The sequence below is a fragment of the Oncorhynchus masou genome, chromosome 16 (assembly GCF_036934945.1).
Source record: "Oncorhynchus masou masou isolate Uvic2021 chromosome 16, UVic_Omas_1.1, whole genome shotgun sequence".
Taxonomy (NCBI): Eukaryota; Metazoa; Chordata; class Actinopteri; order Salmoniformes; family Salmonidae; genus Oncorhynchus; species Oncorhynchus masou.
This window is the reverse complement of record NC_088227.1, coordinates 40,115,309-40,133,394: the sequence shown is the minus strand read 5'-3', so window position 1 is coordinate 40,133,394 and position 18,086 is coordinate 40,115,309. Positions and strand designations below refer to the sequence as shown.

At 52.2% G+C, this 18,086-nt stretch overlaps 1 protein-coding gene across 1 annotated transcript in view; it reads right to left on the bottom strand.

Annotated features, from left to right (window-relative positions):
• LOC135557946 (signal-induced proliferation-associated 1-like protein 1) overlaps nucleotides 1-18,086 on the bottom strand; it is a 195,742-nt gene that overhangs the window by 67,406 nt on the left and 110,250 nt on the right. The window contains exons 7-9 of the mRNA XM_064991677.1: nucleotides 10,789-10,919; nucleotides 4,156-4,344; nucleotides 2,873-3,047 (exon numbers count right to left, since the gene is read on the bottom strand). Of these exons, the coding sequence (XP_064847749.1) occupies nucleotides 2,873-3,047; nucleotides 4,156-4,344; nucleotides 10,789-10,919 (495 nt within the window). The remainder of the gene's footprint in view (nucleotides 1-2,872; nucleotides 3,048-4,155; nucleotides 4,345-10,788; nucleotides 10,920-18,086) is intronic.

Sequence of the window (18,086 nt, the reverse complement as noted above, 5' to 3'; positions counted from 1 at the left end):
TAGGGGGGGCCTGAAACGTGGAAACATTAGGGGGGGGCCTGAAACGTGGAAACATTAGGGGGGGGCTGAAACGTGGAAACATTAGGGGGGGGCTGAAACGTGGAAACATTAGGGGGGGGCTGAAACGTGGAAACATTAGGGGGAACTGAAACGTGGAAACATTAGGGGGAACTGAAACGTGGAAACATTAGGGGGGACTGAAACGTGGAAACATTAGGGGGCTGAAACGTGGAAACATTAGGGGGGCTGAAACGTGGAAACATTAGGGGGGGCTGAAACGTGGAAACATTAGGGGGGGCTGAAACGTGGAAACATTAGGGGGGGGCTGAAACGTGGAAACATTAGGGGGAACTGAAACGTGGAAACATTAGGGGGCTGAAACGTGGAAACATTAGGGGGGCTGAAACGTGGAAACATTAGGGGGGCTGAAACGTGGAAACATTAGGGGGGGCTGAAACGTGGAAACATTAGGGGGGGCTGAAACGTGGAAACATTAGGGGGGGGGGGGCTGAAACGTGGAAACATTAGGGGGGGCTGAAACGTGGAAACATTAGGGGGCTGAAACGTGGAAACATTAGGGGGGGGGGGGGGCTGAAACGTGGAAACATTAGGGGGGGACTGAAACGTGGAAACATTAGGGGGGAACTGAAACGTGGAAACATTAGGGGGGCTGAAACGTGGAAACATTAGGGGGACTGAAACGTGGAAACATTAGGGGGGCTGAAACGTGGAAACATTAGGGGGCTGAAACGTGGAAACATTAGGGGGCTGAAACGTGTAAACATTAGGGGGGACTGAAACGTGGAAACATTAGGGGGGGAACTGAAACGTGGAAACATTAGGGGGGGCTGAAACGTGGAAACATTAGGGGGACTGAAACGTGGAAACATTAGGGGGGGACTGAAACGTGGAAACATTAGGGGGGGGGGGGGGAGGGGGCTGAAACGTGGAAACATTAGGGGGGGCTGAAACGTGGAAACATTAGGGGGGGGGCCTGAAACGTGGAAACATTAGGGGGCTGAAACGTGGAAACATTAGGGGGGGGCTGAAATGTGGAAACATTAGGGGGGGGGGGAAACGTGGAAACATTAGGGGGGAACTGAAACGTGGAAACATTAGGGGGGCTGAAACGTGGAAACATTAGGGGGACTGAAACGTGGAAACATTAGGGGGGGGCCTGAAACGTGGAAACATTAGGGGGGGGCTGAAACGTGGAAACATTAGGGGGGGCTGAAACGTGGAAACATTAGGGGGGGGGCTGAAACGTGGAAACATTAGGGGGGAACTGAAACGTGGAAACATTAGGGGGGACTGAAACGTGGAAACATTAGGGGGGGAACTGAAACGTGGAAACATTAGGGGGGGGCTGAAACGTGGAAACATTAGGGGGGACTGAAACGTGGAAACATTAGGGGGACTGAAACGTGGAAACATTAGGGGGGGGCTGAAACGTGTAAACATTAGGGGGGCTGAAACGTGTAAACATTAGGGGGGGGACCTGAAACGTGGAAACATTAGGGGGGCCTGAAACGTGGAAACATTAGGGGGGCTGAAACGTGGAAACATTAGGGGGGCTGAAACGTGGAAACATTAGGGGGGCTGAAACGTGGAAACATTAGGGGGGAACTGAAACGTGGAAACATTAGGGGGGCTGAAACGTGGAAACATTAGGGGGCTGAAACGTGGAAACATTAGGGGGACTGAAACGTGGAAACATTAGGGGGGGCTGAAACGTGGAAACATTAGGGGGGAACTGAAACGTGGAAACATTAAGGGGGGGACTGAAATGTGGAAACATTAGGGGGGGACCTGAAACGTGGAAACATGAGGGGGGGGACACATATTTACTGTCTGGGGACTGTTACAGCATCATTTTAATTCACTTAAAATCGCTAACAGAGCTCAATGTGAATGTCGTCTTTTTGTAGGCACTAACAGAGGCTAACTTGACCAAAGCCTACGGGGAAATGAATGGGTTTTTAAGATTAACGCTGAAAATAAGGTCGGTGTTAAACACAGGGTTAGGAGATATTATACGTTCTGTTCTATGAGGATCTTCATCAGCCATCGTCACTGTGTGTGAATTTTGAAGAATTTACAGTATGTCGTCAAAACAAACACACAAAGGCTTCGTCATTTATAAAGGTCATGTTAAATGACCTTATTTTGAGCATTTGTTCCAAAACCACATTATCAGGTGAGTCTGACAAAGTACTCTAGTAATACTCTTGGTGTTAAGCTGGGCATGAGAGAGATAGAGAGAGGGAGATAACACTGTGTGTGTGTGGTAACGTACTCTTGGTGTCCAGCTGGGCTCGGTACTTGGTGTTAAGCTGGGCATGAGAGAGATAGAGAGAGGGAGATAACAATGTGTGTGTGTGTGGTAACGTACTCTTGGTGTCCAGCTGGGCTCGGTACTTGGTGTTAAGCTGGGCATGAGAGAGATAGAGAGAGGGAGATAACACTGTGTGTGTGTGTGGTAACGTACTCTTGGTGTCCAGCTGGGCTCGGTACTTGGTGTTAAGCTGGGCATGAGAGAGATAGAGAGAGGGAGATAACACTGTGTGTGTGTGTGTGGTAACGTACTCTTGGTGTCCAGCTGGGCTCGGTACTTGGTGTTAAGCTGGGCATGAGAGAGATAGAGAGAGGGAGATAACACTGTGTGTGTGTGGTAACGTACTCTTGGTGTCCAGCTGGGCTCGGTACTTGGTGTTAAGCTGGGCATGAGAGAGCTAGAGAGAGGGAGATAACACTGTGTGTGTGTGTGGTAACGTACTCTTGGTGTCCAGCTGGGCTCGGTACTTGGTGTTAAGCTGGGCATGAGAGAGATAGAGAGAGGGAGATAACACTGTGTGTGTGTGTGGTAACGTACTCTTGGTGTCCAGCTGGGCTCGGTACTTGGTGAATCCTTTCAGTCGGACCCTCTCCCCCAGCAGCTGAAGGAACTCCTCCAGAGCAGGACCTGCCGAATCATTGTTATACATATCCTCTTCGCTGCTCTGTCCCGACGCACAGTACATCACCCCCACCTTCAACTGGAAACTCAACTACAGAGACAGAGAGACAGAAACAGAGAGAGAATGAGAGAGAACGAGAGGAGAGAAAGAGAATGAGAGAGAGGAGAGAGAACGGGAGAAAACAAAAGACAGAACGGGAGAGAGAGAGAGAACGAGAGAGAGAGAGAGAACGAGAGAGAGAGAGAGAGAGAACAAGAGAGAGAGAGAGAACAAGAGAGAGAGAGCGAACAAGAGAGAGAGAGAGAACAAGAGAGAGAGAGAGAACGAGAGAGAGAGAGAGAGAGAGAGAGAGAGAGAGAGAGAGAGAGAGAACGAGAGAGAACGAGAGAGAGAGAGAGAGAGAGAGAGAGAGAGAGAGAGAGAGAGAGAGAGAGGGAGAGAGAGAGAGGGGAGAGAGAGGGGAGAGAGAAGGGGAGAGAGAAGGGGAGAGAGAAGGGGAGAGAGAGAGGAGAGAGGGAGAGAGAGAGAGAGAGAGAGGAGAGAGAAGGGGAGAGAGAGAGAGGAGAGAGAAGTTGAGAGAGAGAGAGAGAGAGAGAGAGGAGAGAGAAGGGGAGAGAGAGACATTACATTAGTAATTTAAAGTTCTCTGCAAGTAATACATTGTGTGAATTTCATGTTATTTTTCTGTGTTGTCTTATGGGTAACTTTCTCTAAATCCCCAGGTTTTCTCAGCGATCCCAGTTTGAAGCCTCCCGGTTTTCTCAGCGATCCCAGTTTGAAGCCTCCCGGTTTTCTCAGCGATCCCAGTTTGAAGACTCCCGGTTTTCTCAGCGATCCCAGTTTGAAGACTCCCGGTTTTCTCAGCGATCCCAGTTTGAAGACTCCCGGTTTTCTCAGCGATCCCAGTTTGAAGCCTCCCGGTTTTCTCAGCGATCCCAGTTTGAAGACTCCCGGTTTTCTCAGCGATCCCAGTTTGAAGACTCCCGGTTTTCTCAGCGATCCCAGTTTGAAGACTCCCGGTTTTCTCAGCGATCCCAGTTTGAAGACTCCCGGTTTTCTCAGCGATCCCAGTTTGAAGACTCCCGGTTTTCTCAGCGATCCCAGTTTGAAAACTCCCGGAATCAGGAGGGAATAATCAGGAAATCCAGAATCCCATGAGGAAAGTTAGCATTTTACATTTACCTACTTGTGTCCTTACCCCCTGTTCGTCCAGCTTCATCAGCTGCTCTGTGACTTTAGGTGTGTTGAGAGCCAGTCTGAGACAGTGGGCGGTCAGCTCTGGTACCAGGTAATCTAGCACCTCTTTGAGGGGTAGACCCCGAGCCAGGCCGTGCTTAGAGGTGGAGGGCACAGCATCTTCCAGAATGGACCCACGCAGGGTGGTGAGCTGGAGGGGAGAGGTGATAGGAAGTGGGGTGAGGAGAGGAGAGGTGATAGGAAGTGGGGTGAGGAGAGGAGAGAGGAAGTGGGGTGAGGAGAGGAGAGGAGATAGGAAGTGGGGTGAGGAGAGGGGAAGTGAGGAGAGGAGAGGAGATGGGAAGTGGGGTGAGGAGAGGAGAGGAGAGATGATAGGAAGTGGGGTGAGGAGAGGGGAAGTGAGGAGAGGAGAGGTGATAGTAAGTGGGGAGAGGAGAGGAGAGATGATAGGAAGTGGGGTGAGGAGAAGTGATGGGAAGTGAGGAGAGGTGATGGGAAGTGGGGTGAGGAGAGGTGATAGGAAGTGGGGTGAGGAGAGGAGAGGTGATGGGAAGTGAGGAGAGGAGAGGTGATGGGAAGTGAGGAGAGGAGAGATGATAGGAAGTGGGGTGAGGAGAGGAGAGGTGATAGGAAGTGGGGTGAGGAGAGGGGAAGTGAGGAGAGGAGATAGGAAGTGGGGTGAGGAGAGGAGAGGTGATAGTAAGTGGGGAGAGGAGAGGTGATAGTAAGTGGGGTGAGGAGAGGAGAGGAGAGATGATAGGAAGTGGGGTGAGGAGAGGGGAAGTGAGGAGAGGAGAGGTGATAGTAAGTGGGGTGAGGAGAGGAGAGGTGATGGGAAGTGAGGAGAGGAGAGGTGATAGTAAGTGGGGAGAGGAGAGGTGATAGTAAGTGGGGTGAGGAGAGGAGAGATGATAGGAAGTGGGGTGAGGAGAGGGGAAGTGAGGAGAGGAGAGGTGATAGTAAGTGGGGTGAGGAGAGGAGAGGTGATAGTAAGTGGGGTGAGGAGAGGAGAGGAGAGGTGATAGGAAGTAGGGTGAGGAGAGGAGAGATGATAGGAAGTGGGGTGAGGAGAGGAGAGGTGATAGGAAGTGGGGTGAGGTGAGGAGAGGAGAGGTGATAGGAAGTGGGGTGAGGAGAGGAGAGGAGAGGTGATAGGAAGTAGGGTGAGGAGAGGAGAGATGATAGGAAGTGGGGTGAGGAGAGGAGAGGAGAGGTGATAGGAAGTAGGGTGAGGAGAGGAGAGATGATAGGAAGTGGGGTGAGGAGAGGAGAGGTGATAGGAAGTGGGGTGAGGTGAGGAGAGGAGAGGTGATAGGAAGTGGGGTGAGGAGAGGAGAGATGATAGGAAGTGGGGTGAGGTGAGGAGAGGAGAGGTGATAGGAAGTGGGGTGAGGAGAGGAGAGATGATAGGAAGTGGGGTGAGGAGAGGAGAGGTGATAGGAAGTGGGGTGAGGAGAGGAGAGGTGATAGGAAGTGGGGTGAGGTGAGGAGAGGAGAGGTGATAGGAAGTGGGGTGAGGAGAGGAGAGATGATAGGAAGTGGGGTGAGGTGAGGAGAGGAGAGGTGATAGGAAGTGGGGTGAGGAGAGGAGAGATGATAGGAAGTGGGGTGAGGAGAGGAGAGGTGATAGGAAGTGGGGTGAGGAGAGGAGAGGTGATAGTAAGTGGGGTGAGGAGAGGGGAAGTGATGGGAAGTGAGGAGAGGAGAGATGATAGGAAGTGAGGAGAGGAGAGATGATAGGAAGTGAGGAGAGGAGAGATGATAGGAAGTGGGGTGAGGAGAGGTGATGGGAAGTGAGGAGAGGAGAGGTGATAGGAAGTGGGGTGAGGAGAGGAGAGATGATAGGAAGTGGGGTGAGGAGAGGGGAAGTGAGGAGAGGAGAGGAGATGGGAAGTGGGGTGAGGAGAGGAGAGGAGAGATGATAGGAAGTGGGGTGAGGAGAGGAGAGGAGAGGTGATGGGAAGTGGGGTGAGGAGAGGAGAGATGATAGGAAGTGGGGTGAGGAGAGGGGAAGTGAGGAGAGGAGAGGTGATAGTAAGTGGGGTGAGGAGAGGAGAGGTGATAGTAAGTGGGGTAAGGAGAGGAGAGGAGAGGTGATAGGAAGTGGGGTGAGGAGAGGAGAGATGATAGGAAGTGGGGTGAGGAGAGGGGAAGTGAGGAGAGGAGATGGGAAGTGGGGTGAGGAGAGGAGAGGAGAGATGATAGGAAGTGGGGTGAGGAGAGGAGAGGTGATGGGAAGTGGGGTGAGGAGAGGAGAGGTGATAGGAAGTGGGGTGAGGAGAGGAGAGGTGATAGTAAGTGGGGTGAGGAGAGGAGAGGTGATAGTAAGTGGGGTGAGGAGAGGAGAGGTGATAGTAAGTGGGGTGAGGAGAGGAGAGGTGATAGTAAGTGGGGTGAGGAGAGGAGAGGTGATAGTAAGTGGGGTGAGGAGAGGAGAGGTGATAGTAAGTGGGGTGAGGAGAGGAGAGGTGATAGTAAGTGAGGAGAGGAGAGGTGATAGTAAGTGGGGTGAGGAGAGGAGAGGAGAGATGATAGGAAGTGGGGTGAGGAGAGGAGAGGTGAGGAGAGGTGATAGTAAGTGGGGTAAGGAGAGGAGAGGAGAGGTGATAGGAAGTGGGGTAAGGAGAGGAGAGGAGAGGTGATAGGAAGTGGGGTGAGGAGAGGAGAGATGATAGTAAGTGGGGTGAGGAGAGGAGAGGTGATAGTAAGTGGGGTGAGGAGAGGAGAGGTGATAGTAAGTGGGGTGAGGAGAGGAGAGGTGATAGTAAGTGGGGTGAGGAGAGGAGAGGTGATAGTAAGTGAGGAGAGGAGAGGTGATAGTAAGTGGGGTGAGGAGAGGAGAGGAGAGATGATAGGAAGTGGGGTGAGGAGAGGAGAGGTGAGGAGAGGTGATAGTAAGTGGGGTAAGGAGAGGAGAGGAGAGGTGATAGGAAGTGGGGTAAGGAGAGGAGAGGAGAGGTGATAGGAAGTGGGGTGAGGAGAGGAGAGATGATAGGAAGTGAGGAGAGGAGAGGTGATAGGAAGTGGGGTGAGGAGAGGAGAGGTGATAGGAAGTGGGGTGAGGAGAGGAGAGATGATAGGAAGTGGGGTGAGGAGAGGAGAGGTGATAGGAAGTGGGGTGAGGAGAGGAGAGGTGATAGGAAGTGGGGTGAGGAGAGGAGAGGTGATAGGAAGTGGGGTGAGGAGAGGGGAAGTGATGGGAAGTGAGGAGAGGAGAGATGATAGGAAGTGAGGAGAGGAGAGATGATAGGAAGTGGGGTGAGGAGAGATGATAGGAAGTGGGGTGAGGAGAGGAGAGGTGATGGGAAGTGAGGAGAGGAGAGGAGAGGTGATAGGAAGTGGGGTGAGGAGAGGAGAGATGATAGGAAGTGGGGTGAGGAGAGGGGAAGTGAGGAGAGGAGATGGGAAGTGGGGTGAGGAGAGGAGAGGAGAGATGATAGGAAGTGGGGTGAGGAGAGGAGAGGAGAGGTGATGGGAAGTGGGGTGAGGAGAGGAGAGATGATAGGAAGTGGGGTGAGGAGAGGGGAAGTGAGGAGAGGAGAGGTGATAGTAAGTGGGGTGAGGAGAGGAGAGGTGATAGTAAGTGGGGTGAGGAGAGGGGAAGTGAGGAGAGGAGATGGGAAGTGGGGTGAGGAGAGGAGAGGAGAGATGATAGGAAGTGGGGTGAGGAGAGGAGAGGAGAGGTGATGGGAAGTGGGGTGAGGAGAGGAGAGGTGACGGGAAGTGAGGAGAGGAGAGATGATAGGAAGTGGGGTGAGGAGAGGAGAGGTGATGGGAAGTGGGGTGAGGAGAGGAGAGGTGATGGGAAGTGGGGTGAGGAGAGATGATAGGAAGTGGGGTGAGGAGAGGAGAGGTGATAGGAAGTGGGGTGAGGAGAGGAGAGGTGATAGTAAGTGGGGTGAGGAGAGGAGAGTTGATGGGAAGTGAGGAGAGGAGAGATGATAGGAAGTGGGGTGAGGAGAGGAGAGGTGATAGTAAGTGGGGTGAGGAGAGGAGAGGAGAGGTGATAGGAAGTGGGGTGAGGAGAGGAGAGATGATAGGAAGTGGGGTGAGGAGAGGAGAGATGATAGGAAGTGGGGTGAGGAGAGGAGAGGTGATAGGAAGTGGGGTGAGGAGAGGAGAGGTGATGGGAAGTGAGGAGAGGAGAGATGATAGGAAGTGGGGTGAGGAGAGGAGAGATGATAGGAAGTGGGGTGAGGAGAGGAGAGATGATAGGAAGTGGGGTGAGGAGAGGAGAGGTGATAGGAAGTGGGGTGAGGAGAGGAGAGGTGATAGGAAGTGGGGTGAGGAGAGGAGAGGTGATAGTAAGTGGGGTAAGGAGAGGAGAGGAGAGGTGATAGGAAGTGGGGTGAGGAGAGGAGAGGTGATAGGAAGTGGGGTGAGGAGAGGAGAGGAGAGGTGATAGGAAGTGGGGTGAGGAGAGGAGAGGAGAGGTGATAGGAAGTGGGGTGAGGAGAGGAGAGGTGATAGGAAGTGGGGTGAGGAGAGGAGAGGTGATAGGAAGTGGGGTGAGGAGAGGAGAGGTGATAGGAAGTGGGGTGAGGAGAGGAGAGGTGATAGGAAGTGGGGTGAGGAGAGGAGAGGTGATAGGAAGTGGGGTGAGGAGAGGAGAGATGATAGGAAGTGGGGTGAGGAGAGGAGAGGTGATAGGAAGTGGGGTGAGGAGAGGAGAGGTGATAGGAAGTGGGGTGAGGAGAGGAGAGATGATAGGAAGTGGGGTGAGGAGAGGAGAGGAGAGGTGATAGGAAGTGGGGTGAGGAGAGGAGAGGTGATAGGAAGTGGGGTGAGGAGAGGAGAGGTGATGGGAAGTGAGGAGAGGAGAGGTGAGGAGAGGTGATAGGAAGTGGGGTGAGGAGAGGAGAGGAGAGGTGATAGGAAGTGGGGTGAGGAGAGGAGAGGTGATAGGAAGTGGGGTGAGGAGAGGAGAGGAGAGGTGATAGGAAGTGGGGTGAGGAGAGGAGAGGTGATAGGAAGTGGGGTGAGGAGAGGAGAGGAGAGGAGAGGTGATAGGAAGTGGGGTGAGGAGAGGAGAGGTGATAGGAAGTGGGGTGAGGAGAGGAGAGGTGATGGGAAGTGAGGAGAGGTGAGGCAGGGATAAAGAGACTTCCATTATTACACCAGACCAGGCTGTCTGATCTGGCAGAGAGAAACAGAGAGAGAGTAAATAATGTCTATTTATTTTCCTTTTGCACATCGTTAAAACACTTTATATAGACATAATATGACATTTGAAAAGTCTCTATTCCTTTGGAATTTAAGGCTAAAACTAACTTCCTGAGGTGAGAACACACACCACACACACACACAGGTTAAAACAACCTTCAGTGGGAGGACATCATGAATAATAGAAAGTGTAGAAGGACCTGCCTTGTGTGTGTGTGTGTGTGTGTGTGTGTGTGTGTGTGTGTGTGTGTGTGTGTGTGTGTGTGTGTGTGTGTGTGTGTGTGTGTGTGTGTGTGTGTGTGTGTGTGTGTGTGTGTGTGTAGTGTCCTTGGGTTTTGCGGTTAAATATGCTGGATATTATTACATGTGATCCAAGTGTATTATTGTAGTGTTCTGACGGAGGCCCTGTGGAGGTAAATGTGTTGATGGTGGAGACGAGAGAGGAGGTGGAGAGGAGCCAGAACACTGGACTAAACTATTCTTCCGCTGACGTGGTCTCAACCTACACACACTCACACACCTGCCCACCTTCGAGGCTGGAAATAGCAGCAAGTGGAGAAAAGAAGAGAGAAGTGCAGAGGAGGAGAGAGGACAGGTGAGGAGAGGACAGGTGGAGAGAGGAGTGCAGGGGGACAGAGGAAGAGGGAGGGACAGAGGGAGGGAGGGAGGGAGGTGATTGACATTATTGTCTATAGTATCCCAGGGTTGAAGGAAGTGAAGAAGTAGTTGAAGCTGATTGACTTGAGAAGTTGAGATCAATGAGTTGTGGGAAATGAAGAGGAGAGAATACACTACGGACAAGCCTGGTTATTCACTAGCAAAAATAATATGAACAAGCCTGGTTATTCACTAGCAAAAATAATATGAACAAGCCTGGTTATTCACTAGCAAAAATAATATGAACAAGCCTGGTTATTCACTAGCAAAAATAATATGAACAAGCCTGGTTATTCACTAGCAAAAATAATATGAACAAGCCTGGTTATTCACTAGCAAAAATAATATGAACAAGCCTGGTTATTCACTAGCAAAAATAATATGAACAAGCCTGGTTATTCACTAGCAAAAATAATATGAACAAGCCTGGTTATTCACTAGCAAAAATAATATGAACAAGCCTGGTTATTCACTAGCAAAAATAATATGAACAAGCCTGGTTATTCACTAGCAAAAATAATATGAACAAGCCTGGTTATTCACTAGCAAAAATAATATGAACAAGCCTGGTTATTCACTAGCAAAAATAATATGAACAGGCCTGGTTATTCACTAGCAAAAATAATATGAACAAGCCTGGTTATTCACTAGCAAAAATAATATGAACAAGCCTGGTTATTCACTAGCAAAAATAATATGAACAAGCCTGGTTATTCACTAGCAAAAATAATATGAACAAGAGAAAGGACGAGGGGAGACTGGATGGGAGACGGGTGAGAAACGAGGGGGTTTAGTTAGTGTACCGTCTTGTTACCTCGCTGGTTCTGAAGATGACTCTGTAGTTGTACTGTTGTCCATGCTCCTTGTGTTCCTCTAGTTTCTCTCTCCTCAGACTCACTGCAACTGGACCTAGAGTCTCATCTACACCCAGGTAGTTCCAATGCTCTGGACAAGAGAGGGGGGGACGAGAGAGAAGGGGGAAACGAGAGGGAGGGAGAGACGAGAGAGAGGGAGAGACGAGAGAGAGGGAGAGACGAGAGAGAGGGAGAGACGAGAGAGAGGGAGAGACGAGAGAGAGGCAGAGACGAGAGAGAGGCAGAGACGAGAGGGAGGGAAAGAGAGAGGGAAAGAGAGAGAGAGGGAAAGAGAGAGAGAGGGAAAGAGAGAGAAGGGAAAGAGAGAGGGAAAGAGAGAGAGAGGGAAAGAGAGAGAGAGGGAAAGAGAGAGAGAGGGAAAGAGAGAGAGAGGGAAAGAGAGAGAGAGGGAAAGAGAGAGAGAGGGAAAGAGAGAGAGAGGGAAAGAGAGAGAGAGGGAAAGTGAGAGAGAGGGAAAGAGAGAGGGAAAGAAAGAGAGAGGGAAAGAGAGAGAGAGGGAAAGAGAGAGAGAGGGAAAGAGAGAGAGAGGGAAAGAGAGAGAGAGGGAAAGAGAGAGGGAAAGAGAGAGAGAGGGAAAGAGAGAGGGAAAGAGAGAGGGAAAGAGAGAGGGAAAGAGAGAGGGAAAGAGAGAGGGAGGGAGGGAAAGAGAGCGGGAAAGAGAGAGGGAAAGAGAGAGGGAGAGAGAGAGAGGGAAAGAGAGAGGGAAAGAGAGAGGGAAAGAGAGAGAGGGAAAGAGAGAGAGGGAAAGAGAGAGAGGGAAAGAGAGAGAGGGAAAGAGAGAGAGAGGGAAAGAGAGAGAGAGGGAAAGAGAGAGGGAAAGAGAGAGGGAAAGAGAGAGAGGGAAAGAGAGAGAGGGAAAGAGAGAGAGGGAAAGAGAGAGATAGGGAAAGAGAGAGAGGGAAAGAGAGAGAGGGAAAGAGAGAGAGGGAAAGAGAGAGGGAAAGAGAGAGAGGGAAAGAGAGAGGGAAAGAGAGAGGGAAAGAGAGAGGGAAAGAGAGAGGGAAAGAGAGAGAGGGAAAGAGAGAGAGGGAAAGAGATAGGGAAAGAGAGAGAGAAAGAGAGAGAGGGAAAGAGAGAGAGGGAAAGAGAGAGGGGAAAGAGAGAGGGGAAAGAGAGAGAGGGGAAAGAGAGAGAGAGGGAAAGAGAGAGAGAGGGAAAGAGAGAGGAAAGAGAGAGAGGGAAAGAGAGAGAGGGAAAGAGAGAGAGGGAAAGAGAGAGAGGGAAAGAGAGAGAGGGAAAGAGAGAGAGGGAAAGAGAGAGGGAAAGAGAGAGGGAAAGAGAGAGAGGGAAAGAGAGAGAGGGAAAGAGAGAGGGAAAGAGAGAGGGAAAGAGAGAGGGAAAGAGAGAGAGGGAAAGAGAGAGAGGGAAAGAGAGAGAGGGAAAGAGAGAGAGGGAAAGAGAGAGAGGGAAAGAGAGAGAGAGAGAGAGAGAGGGAAAGAGAGAGGGAAAGAGAGAGAGGGAAAGAGAGAGAGGGAAAGAGAGAGAGGGAAAGAGAGAGAGGGAAAGAGAGAGAGGGAAAGAGAGAGAGGGAAAGAGAGAGAGGGAAAGAGAGAGAGGGAAAGAGAGAGAGGGAAAGAGAGAGAGGGAAAGAGAGAGAGGGAAAGAGAGAGAGGGAAAGAGAGAGAGGGAAAGAGAGGGGTCGTGGGTGCGAGACAGGAAGAAAGGGGCATTTTTTATTTTTTTTTATTTGCAATATAACAGAAGTAGCCCACACAGCCTAATGTCAACCCTACAGCCTAATGTCAACCCTACAGCCTGGTGTCAACCCTACAGCCTAATGTCAACCCTACAGCCTGGTGTCAACCCTACAGCCTGGTGTCAACCCTACAGCCTGGTGTCAACCCTACAGCCTGGTGTCAACCCTACAGCCTGGTGTCAACCCTACAGCCTGGTGTCAACCCTACAGCCTGGTGTCAACCCTACAGCCTAATGTCAACCCTACAGCCTGATGTCAACCCTACAGTCTAATGTCAACACTACAGCCTAATGTCAACACTACAGCCTAATGTCAACCCTACAGCCTGATGTCAACCCTACAGCCTGGTGTCAACCCTACAGCCTGGTGTCAACCCTACAGCCTGGTGTCAACCCTACAGCCTGGTGTCAACCCTACAGCCTGGTGTCAACCCTACAGCCTGGTGTCAACCCTACAGCCTGGTGTCAACCCTACAGCCTGATGTCAACCCTACAGCCTGGTGTCAACCCTACAGCCTGATGTCAACCCTACTACAGCCTGATGTCAACCCTACAGCCTGGTGTCAACCCTACAGCCTGGTGTCAACCCTACAGCCTGATGTCAACCCTACAGCCTGGTGTCAACCCTACAGTCTAATGTCAACACTACAGCCTAATGTCAACCCTACAGCCTGGTGTCAACCCTACAGCCTGGTGTCAACCCTACAGCCTGGTGTCAACCCTACAGTCTAATGTCAACACTACAGCCTAATGTCAACCCTACAGCCTGGTGTCAACCCTACAGCCTGATGTCAACCCTACAGCCTGATGTCAACCCTACAGCCTGATGTCAACCCTACAGCCTGGTGTCAACCCTACAGCCTGGTGTCAACCCTACAGCCTGGTGTCAACCCTACAGCCTAATGTCAACCCTACAGCCTAATGTCAACCCTACAGCCTGATGTCAACCCTACAGCCTAATGTCAACCCTACAGCCTGATGTCAACCCTACAGCCTGATGTCAACCCTACAGCCTGGTGTCAACCCTACAGCCTGGTGTCAACCCTACAGCCTGGTGTCAACCCTACAGCCTGGTGTCAACCCTACAGCCTGATGTCAACCCTACAGCCTGGTGTCAACCCTACAGCCTGATGTCAACCCTACTACAGCCTGATGTCAACCCTACAGCCTGGTGTCAACCCTACAGCCTGGTGTCAACCCTACAGCCTGGTGTCAACCCTACAGCCTGATGTCAACCCTACAGCCTGATGTCAACACTACAGCCTGGTGTCAACCCTACAGCCTGGTGTCAACCCTACAGCCTGATGTCAACCCTACAGCCTGGTGTCAACCCTACAGTCTAATGTCAACACTACAGCCTAATGTCAACCCTACAGCCTGGTGTCAACCCTACAGCCTGGTGTCAACCCTACAGCCTGATGTCAACCCTACAGCCTGGTGTCAACCCTACAGTCTAATGTCAACACTACAGCCTAATGTCAACCCTACAGCCTGGTGTCAACCCTACAGCCTGGTGTCAACCCTACAGCCTGGTGTCAACCCTACATCCTGGTGTCAACCCTACATCCTGATGTCAACCCTACAGCCTGATGTCAACCCTACAGCCTGGTGTCAACCCTACAGCCTGATGTCAACCCTACAGCCTGATGTCAACCCTACAGCCTGATGTCAACCCTACAGCCTGGTGTCAACCCTACAGCCTGGTGTCAACCCTACAGCCTGGTGTCAACCCTACAGCCTGGTGTCAACCCTACAGCCTGGTGTCAACCCTACAGCCTGGTGTCAACCCTACAGCCTGGTGTCAACCCTACAGCCTGGTGTCAACCCTACAGCCTGGTGTCAACCCTACAGCCTGATGTCAACCCTACAGCCTGATGTCAACCCTACAACCTGATGTCAACCCTACAACCAGACCTGACGTCAACCCTACAGCCTGGTGTCAACCCTACAGTCTAATGTCAACACTACAGCCTAATGTCAACCCTACAGCCTGGTGTCAACCCTACAGCCTGGTGTCAACCCTACAGCCTGATGTCAACCCTACAGCCTGGTGTCAACCCTACAGTCTAATGTCAACACTACAGCCTAATGTCAACCCTACAGCCTGGTGTCAACCCTACAGCCTGGTGTCAACCCTACAGCCTGGTGTCAACCCTACATCCTGGTGTCAACCCTACATCCTGATGTCAACCCTACAGCCTGGTGTCAACCCTACAGCCTGGTGTCAACCCTACAGCCTGATGTCAACCCTACAGCCTGATGTCAACCCTACAGCCTGATGTCAACCCTACAGCCTGGTGTCAACCCTACAGCCTGGTGTCAACCCTACAGCCTGGTGTCAACCCTACAGCCTGGTGTCAACCCTACAGCCTGGTGTCAACCCTACAGCCTGGTGTCAACCCTACAGCCTGGTGTCAACCCTACAGCCTGGTGTCAACCCTACAGCCTGATGTCAACCCTACAGCCTGATGTCAACCCTACAGCCTGATGTCAACCCTACAACCTGATGTCAACCCTACAACCAGACCTGACGTCAACCCTACAGCCTGATGTCAACCCTACAGCCTGATGTCAACCCTACAGCCTGGTGTCAACCCTACAGTCTAATGTCAACACTACAGCCTAATGTCAACCCTACAGCCTGGTGTCAACCCTACAGCCTGGTGTCAACCCTACAGCCTGATGTCAACCCTACAGCCTGGTGTCAACCCTACAGTCTAATGTCAACACTACAGCCTAATGTCAACCCTACAACCAGACCTGACGTCAACCCTACAGCCTGATGTCAACCCTACAGCCTGATGTCAACCCTACAGCCTGGTGTCAACCCTACAGCCTGATGTCAACCCTACAGCCTGGTGTCAACCCTACAGCCTGATGTCAACCCTACAGCCTGATGTCAACCCTACAGCCTGGTGTCAACCCTACAGCCTGGTGTCAACCCTACAGCCTGGTGTCAACCCTACAGCCTGGTGTCAACCCTACAGCCTGGTGTCAACCCTACAGCCTGATGTCAACCCTACAGCCTGATGTCAACCCTACAGCCTGATGTCAACCCTACAGCCTGATGTCAACCCTACAGCCTGATGTCAACCCTACAGCCTGATGTCAACCCTACAGCCTGGTGTCAACCCTACAGCCTGATGTCAACCCTACAGCCTGATGTCAACCCTACAGCCTGATGTCAACCCTACAGCCTGATGTCAACCCTACAGCCTGATGTCAACCCTACAGCCTGATGTCAACCCTACAGCCTGATGTCAACCCTACAACCAGACCTGACGTCAACCCTACAGCCTGACCTGACGTCAACCCTACAGCCTGACCTGACGTCAACCCTACAGCCTGATGTCAACCCTACAGCCTGATGTCAACCCTACAGCCTGGTGTCAACCCTACAGCCTGATGTCAACCCTACAGCCTGATGTCAACCCTACAGCCTGATGTCAACCCTACAGCCTGATGTCAACCCTACAGCCTGATGTCAACCCTACAGCCTGATGTCAACCCTACAGCCTGATGTCAACCCTACAACCAGACCTGACGTCAACCCTACAGCCTGACCTGACGTCAACCCTACAGCCTGACCTGACGTCAACCCTACAGCCTGATGTCAACCCTACAGCCTGATGTCAACCCTACAGCCTGATGTCAACCCTACAGCCTGGTGTCAACCCTACAGCCTGGTGTCAACCCTACAGCCTGGTGTCAACCCTACAGCCTGGTGTCAACCCTACAGCCTGGTGTCAACCCTACAGCCTGGTGTCAACCCTACAGCCTGATGTCAACCCTACAGCCTGATGTCAACCCTACAGCCTGATGTCAACCCTACAGCCTGATGTCAACCCTACAGCCTAGTGTCAACCCTACAGCCTGGTGTCAACCCTACAGCCTGGTGTCAACCCTACAGCCTGGTGTCAACCCTACAGCCTGGTGTCAACCCTACAGCCTGATGTCAACCCTACTACAGCCTGGTGTCAACCCTACAGCCTGGTGTCAACCCTACAGCCTGGTGTCAACCCTACAGCCTGGTGTCAACCCTACAGCCTGGTGTCAACCCTACAGCCTGATGTCAACCCTACAGCCTGGTGCCAACCCTACAGTCTAATGTCAACACTACAGCCTAATGTCAACCCTACAGCCTGGTGTCAACCCTACAGCCTGGTGTCAACCCTACATCCTGATGTCAACCCTACAGCCTGGTGTCAACCCTACAGCCTGGTGTCAACCCTACAGCCTGGTGTCAACCCTACAGCCTGGCGTCAACCCTACAGCCTGGCGTCAACCCTACAGCCTGGCGTCAACCCTACAGCCTGGCGTCAACCCTACAGCCTGGCGTCAACCCTACAGCCTGACGTCAACCCTACAGCCTGACGTCAACCCTACAGCCTGACGTCAACCCTACAGCCTGACGTCAACCCTACAGCCTGACGTCAACCCTACAGCCTGACGTCAACCCTACAGCCTGACGTCAACCCTACAGCCTGACGTCAACCCTACAGCCTGACGTCAACCCTACAGCCTGACGTCAACCCTACAGCCTGGCGTCAACCCTACAGCCTGGCGTCAACCCTACAGCCTGGCGTCAACCCTACAGCCTGGCGTCAACCCTACAGCCTGGCGTCAACCCTACAGCCTGGCGTCAACCCTACAGCCTGGCGTCAACCCTACAGCCTGATGTCAACCCTACAGCCTGGTGTCAACCCTACAGCCTGGTGTCAACCCTACAGCCTGGTGTCAACCCTACAGCCTGGTGTCAACCCTACAGCCTGATGTCAACCCTACAGCCTGATGTCAACCCTACAGCCTGATGTCAACCCTACAACCTGATGTCAACCCTACAACCAGACCTGACGTCAACCCTACAGCCTGATGTCAACCCTACAGCCTGATGTCAACCCTACAGCCTGGTGTCAACCCTACAGCCTGGCGTCAACCCTACAGCCTGGTGTCAACCCTACAGCCTGGTGTCAACCCTACAGCCTGGTGTCAACCCTACAGCCTGGTGTCAACCCTACAGCCTGGTGTCAACCCTACAGCCTGGTGTCAACCCTACAGCCTGGTGTCAACCCTACAGCCTGGTGTCAACCCTACAGCCTGATGTCAACCCTACAGCCTGATGTCAACCCTACAACCTGATGTCAACCCTACAACCAGACCTGACGTCAACCCTACAGCCTGACCTGACGTCAACCCTACAGCCTGACCTGACGTCAACCCTACAGCCTGACCTGACGTCAACCCTACAGCCTGACCTGACGTCAACCCTACAGCCTGATGTCAACCCTACAGCCTGATGTCAACCCTACAGCCTGGTGTCAACCCTACAGCCTGGTGTCAACCCTACAGCCTGGTGTCAACCCTACAGCCTGGTGTCAACCCTACAGCCTGGTGTCAACCCTACAGCCTGATGTCAACCCTACAGCCTGGTGTCAACCCTACAGCCTGGTGTCAACCCTACAGCCTGGTGTCAACCCTACAGCCTGGTGTCAACCCTACAGCCTGATGTCAACCCTACAGCCTGATGTCAACCCTACAGCCT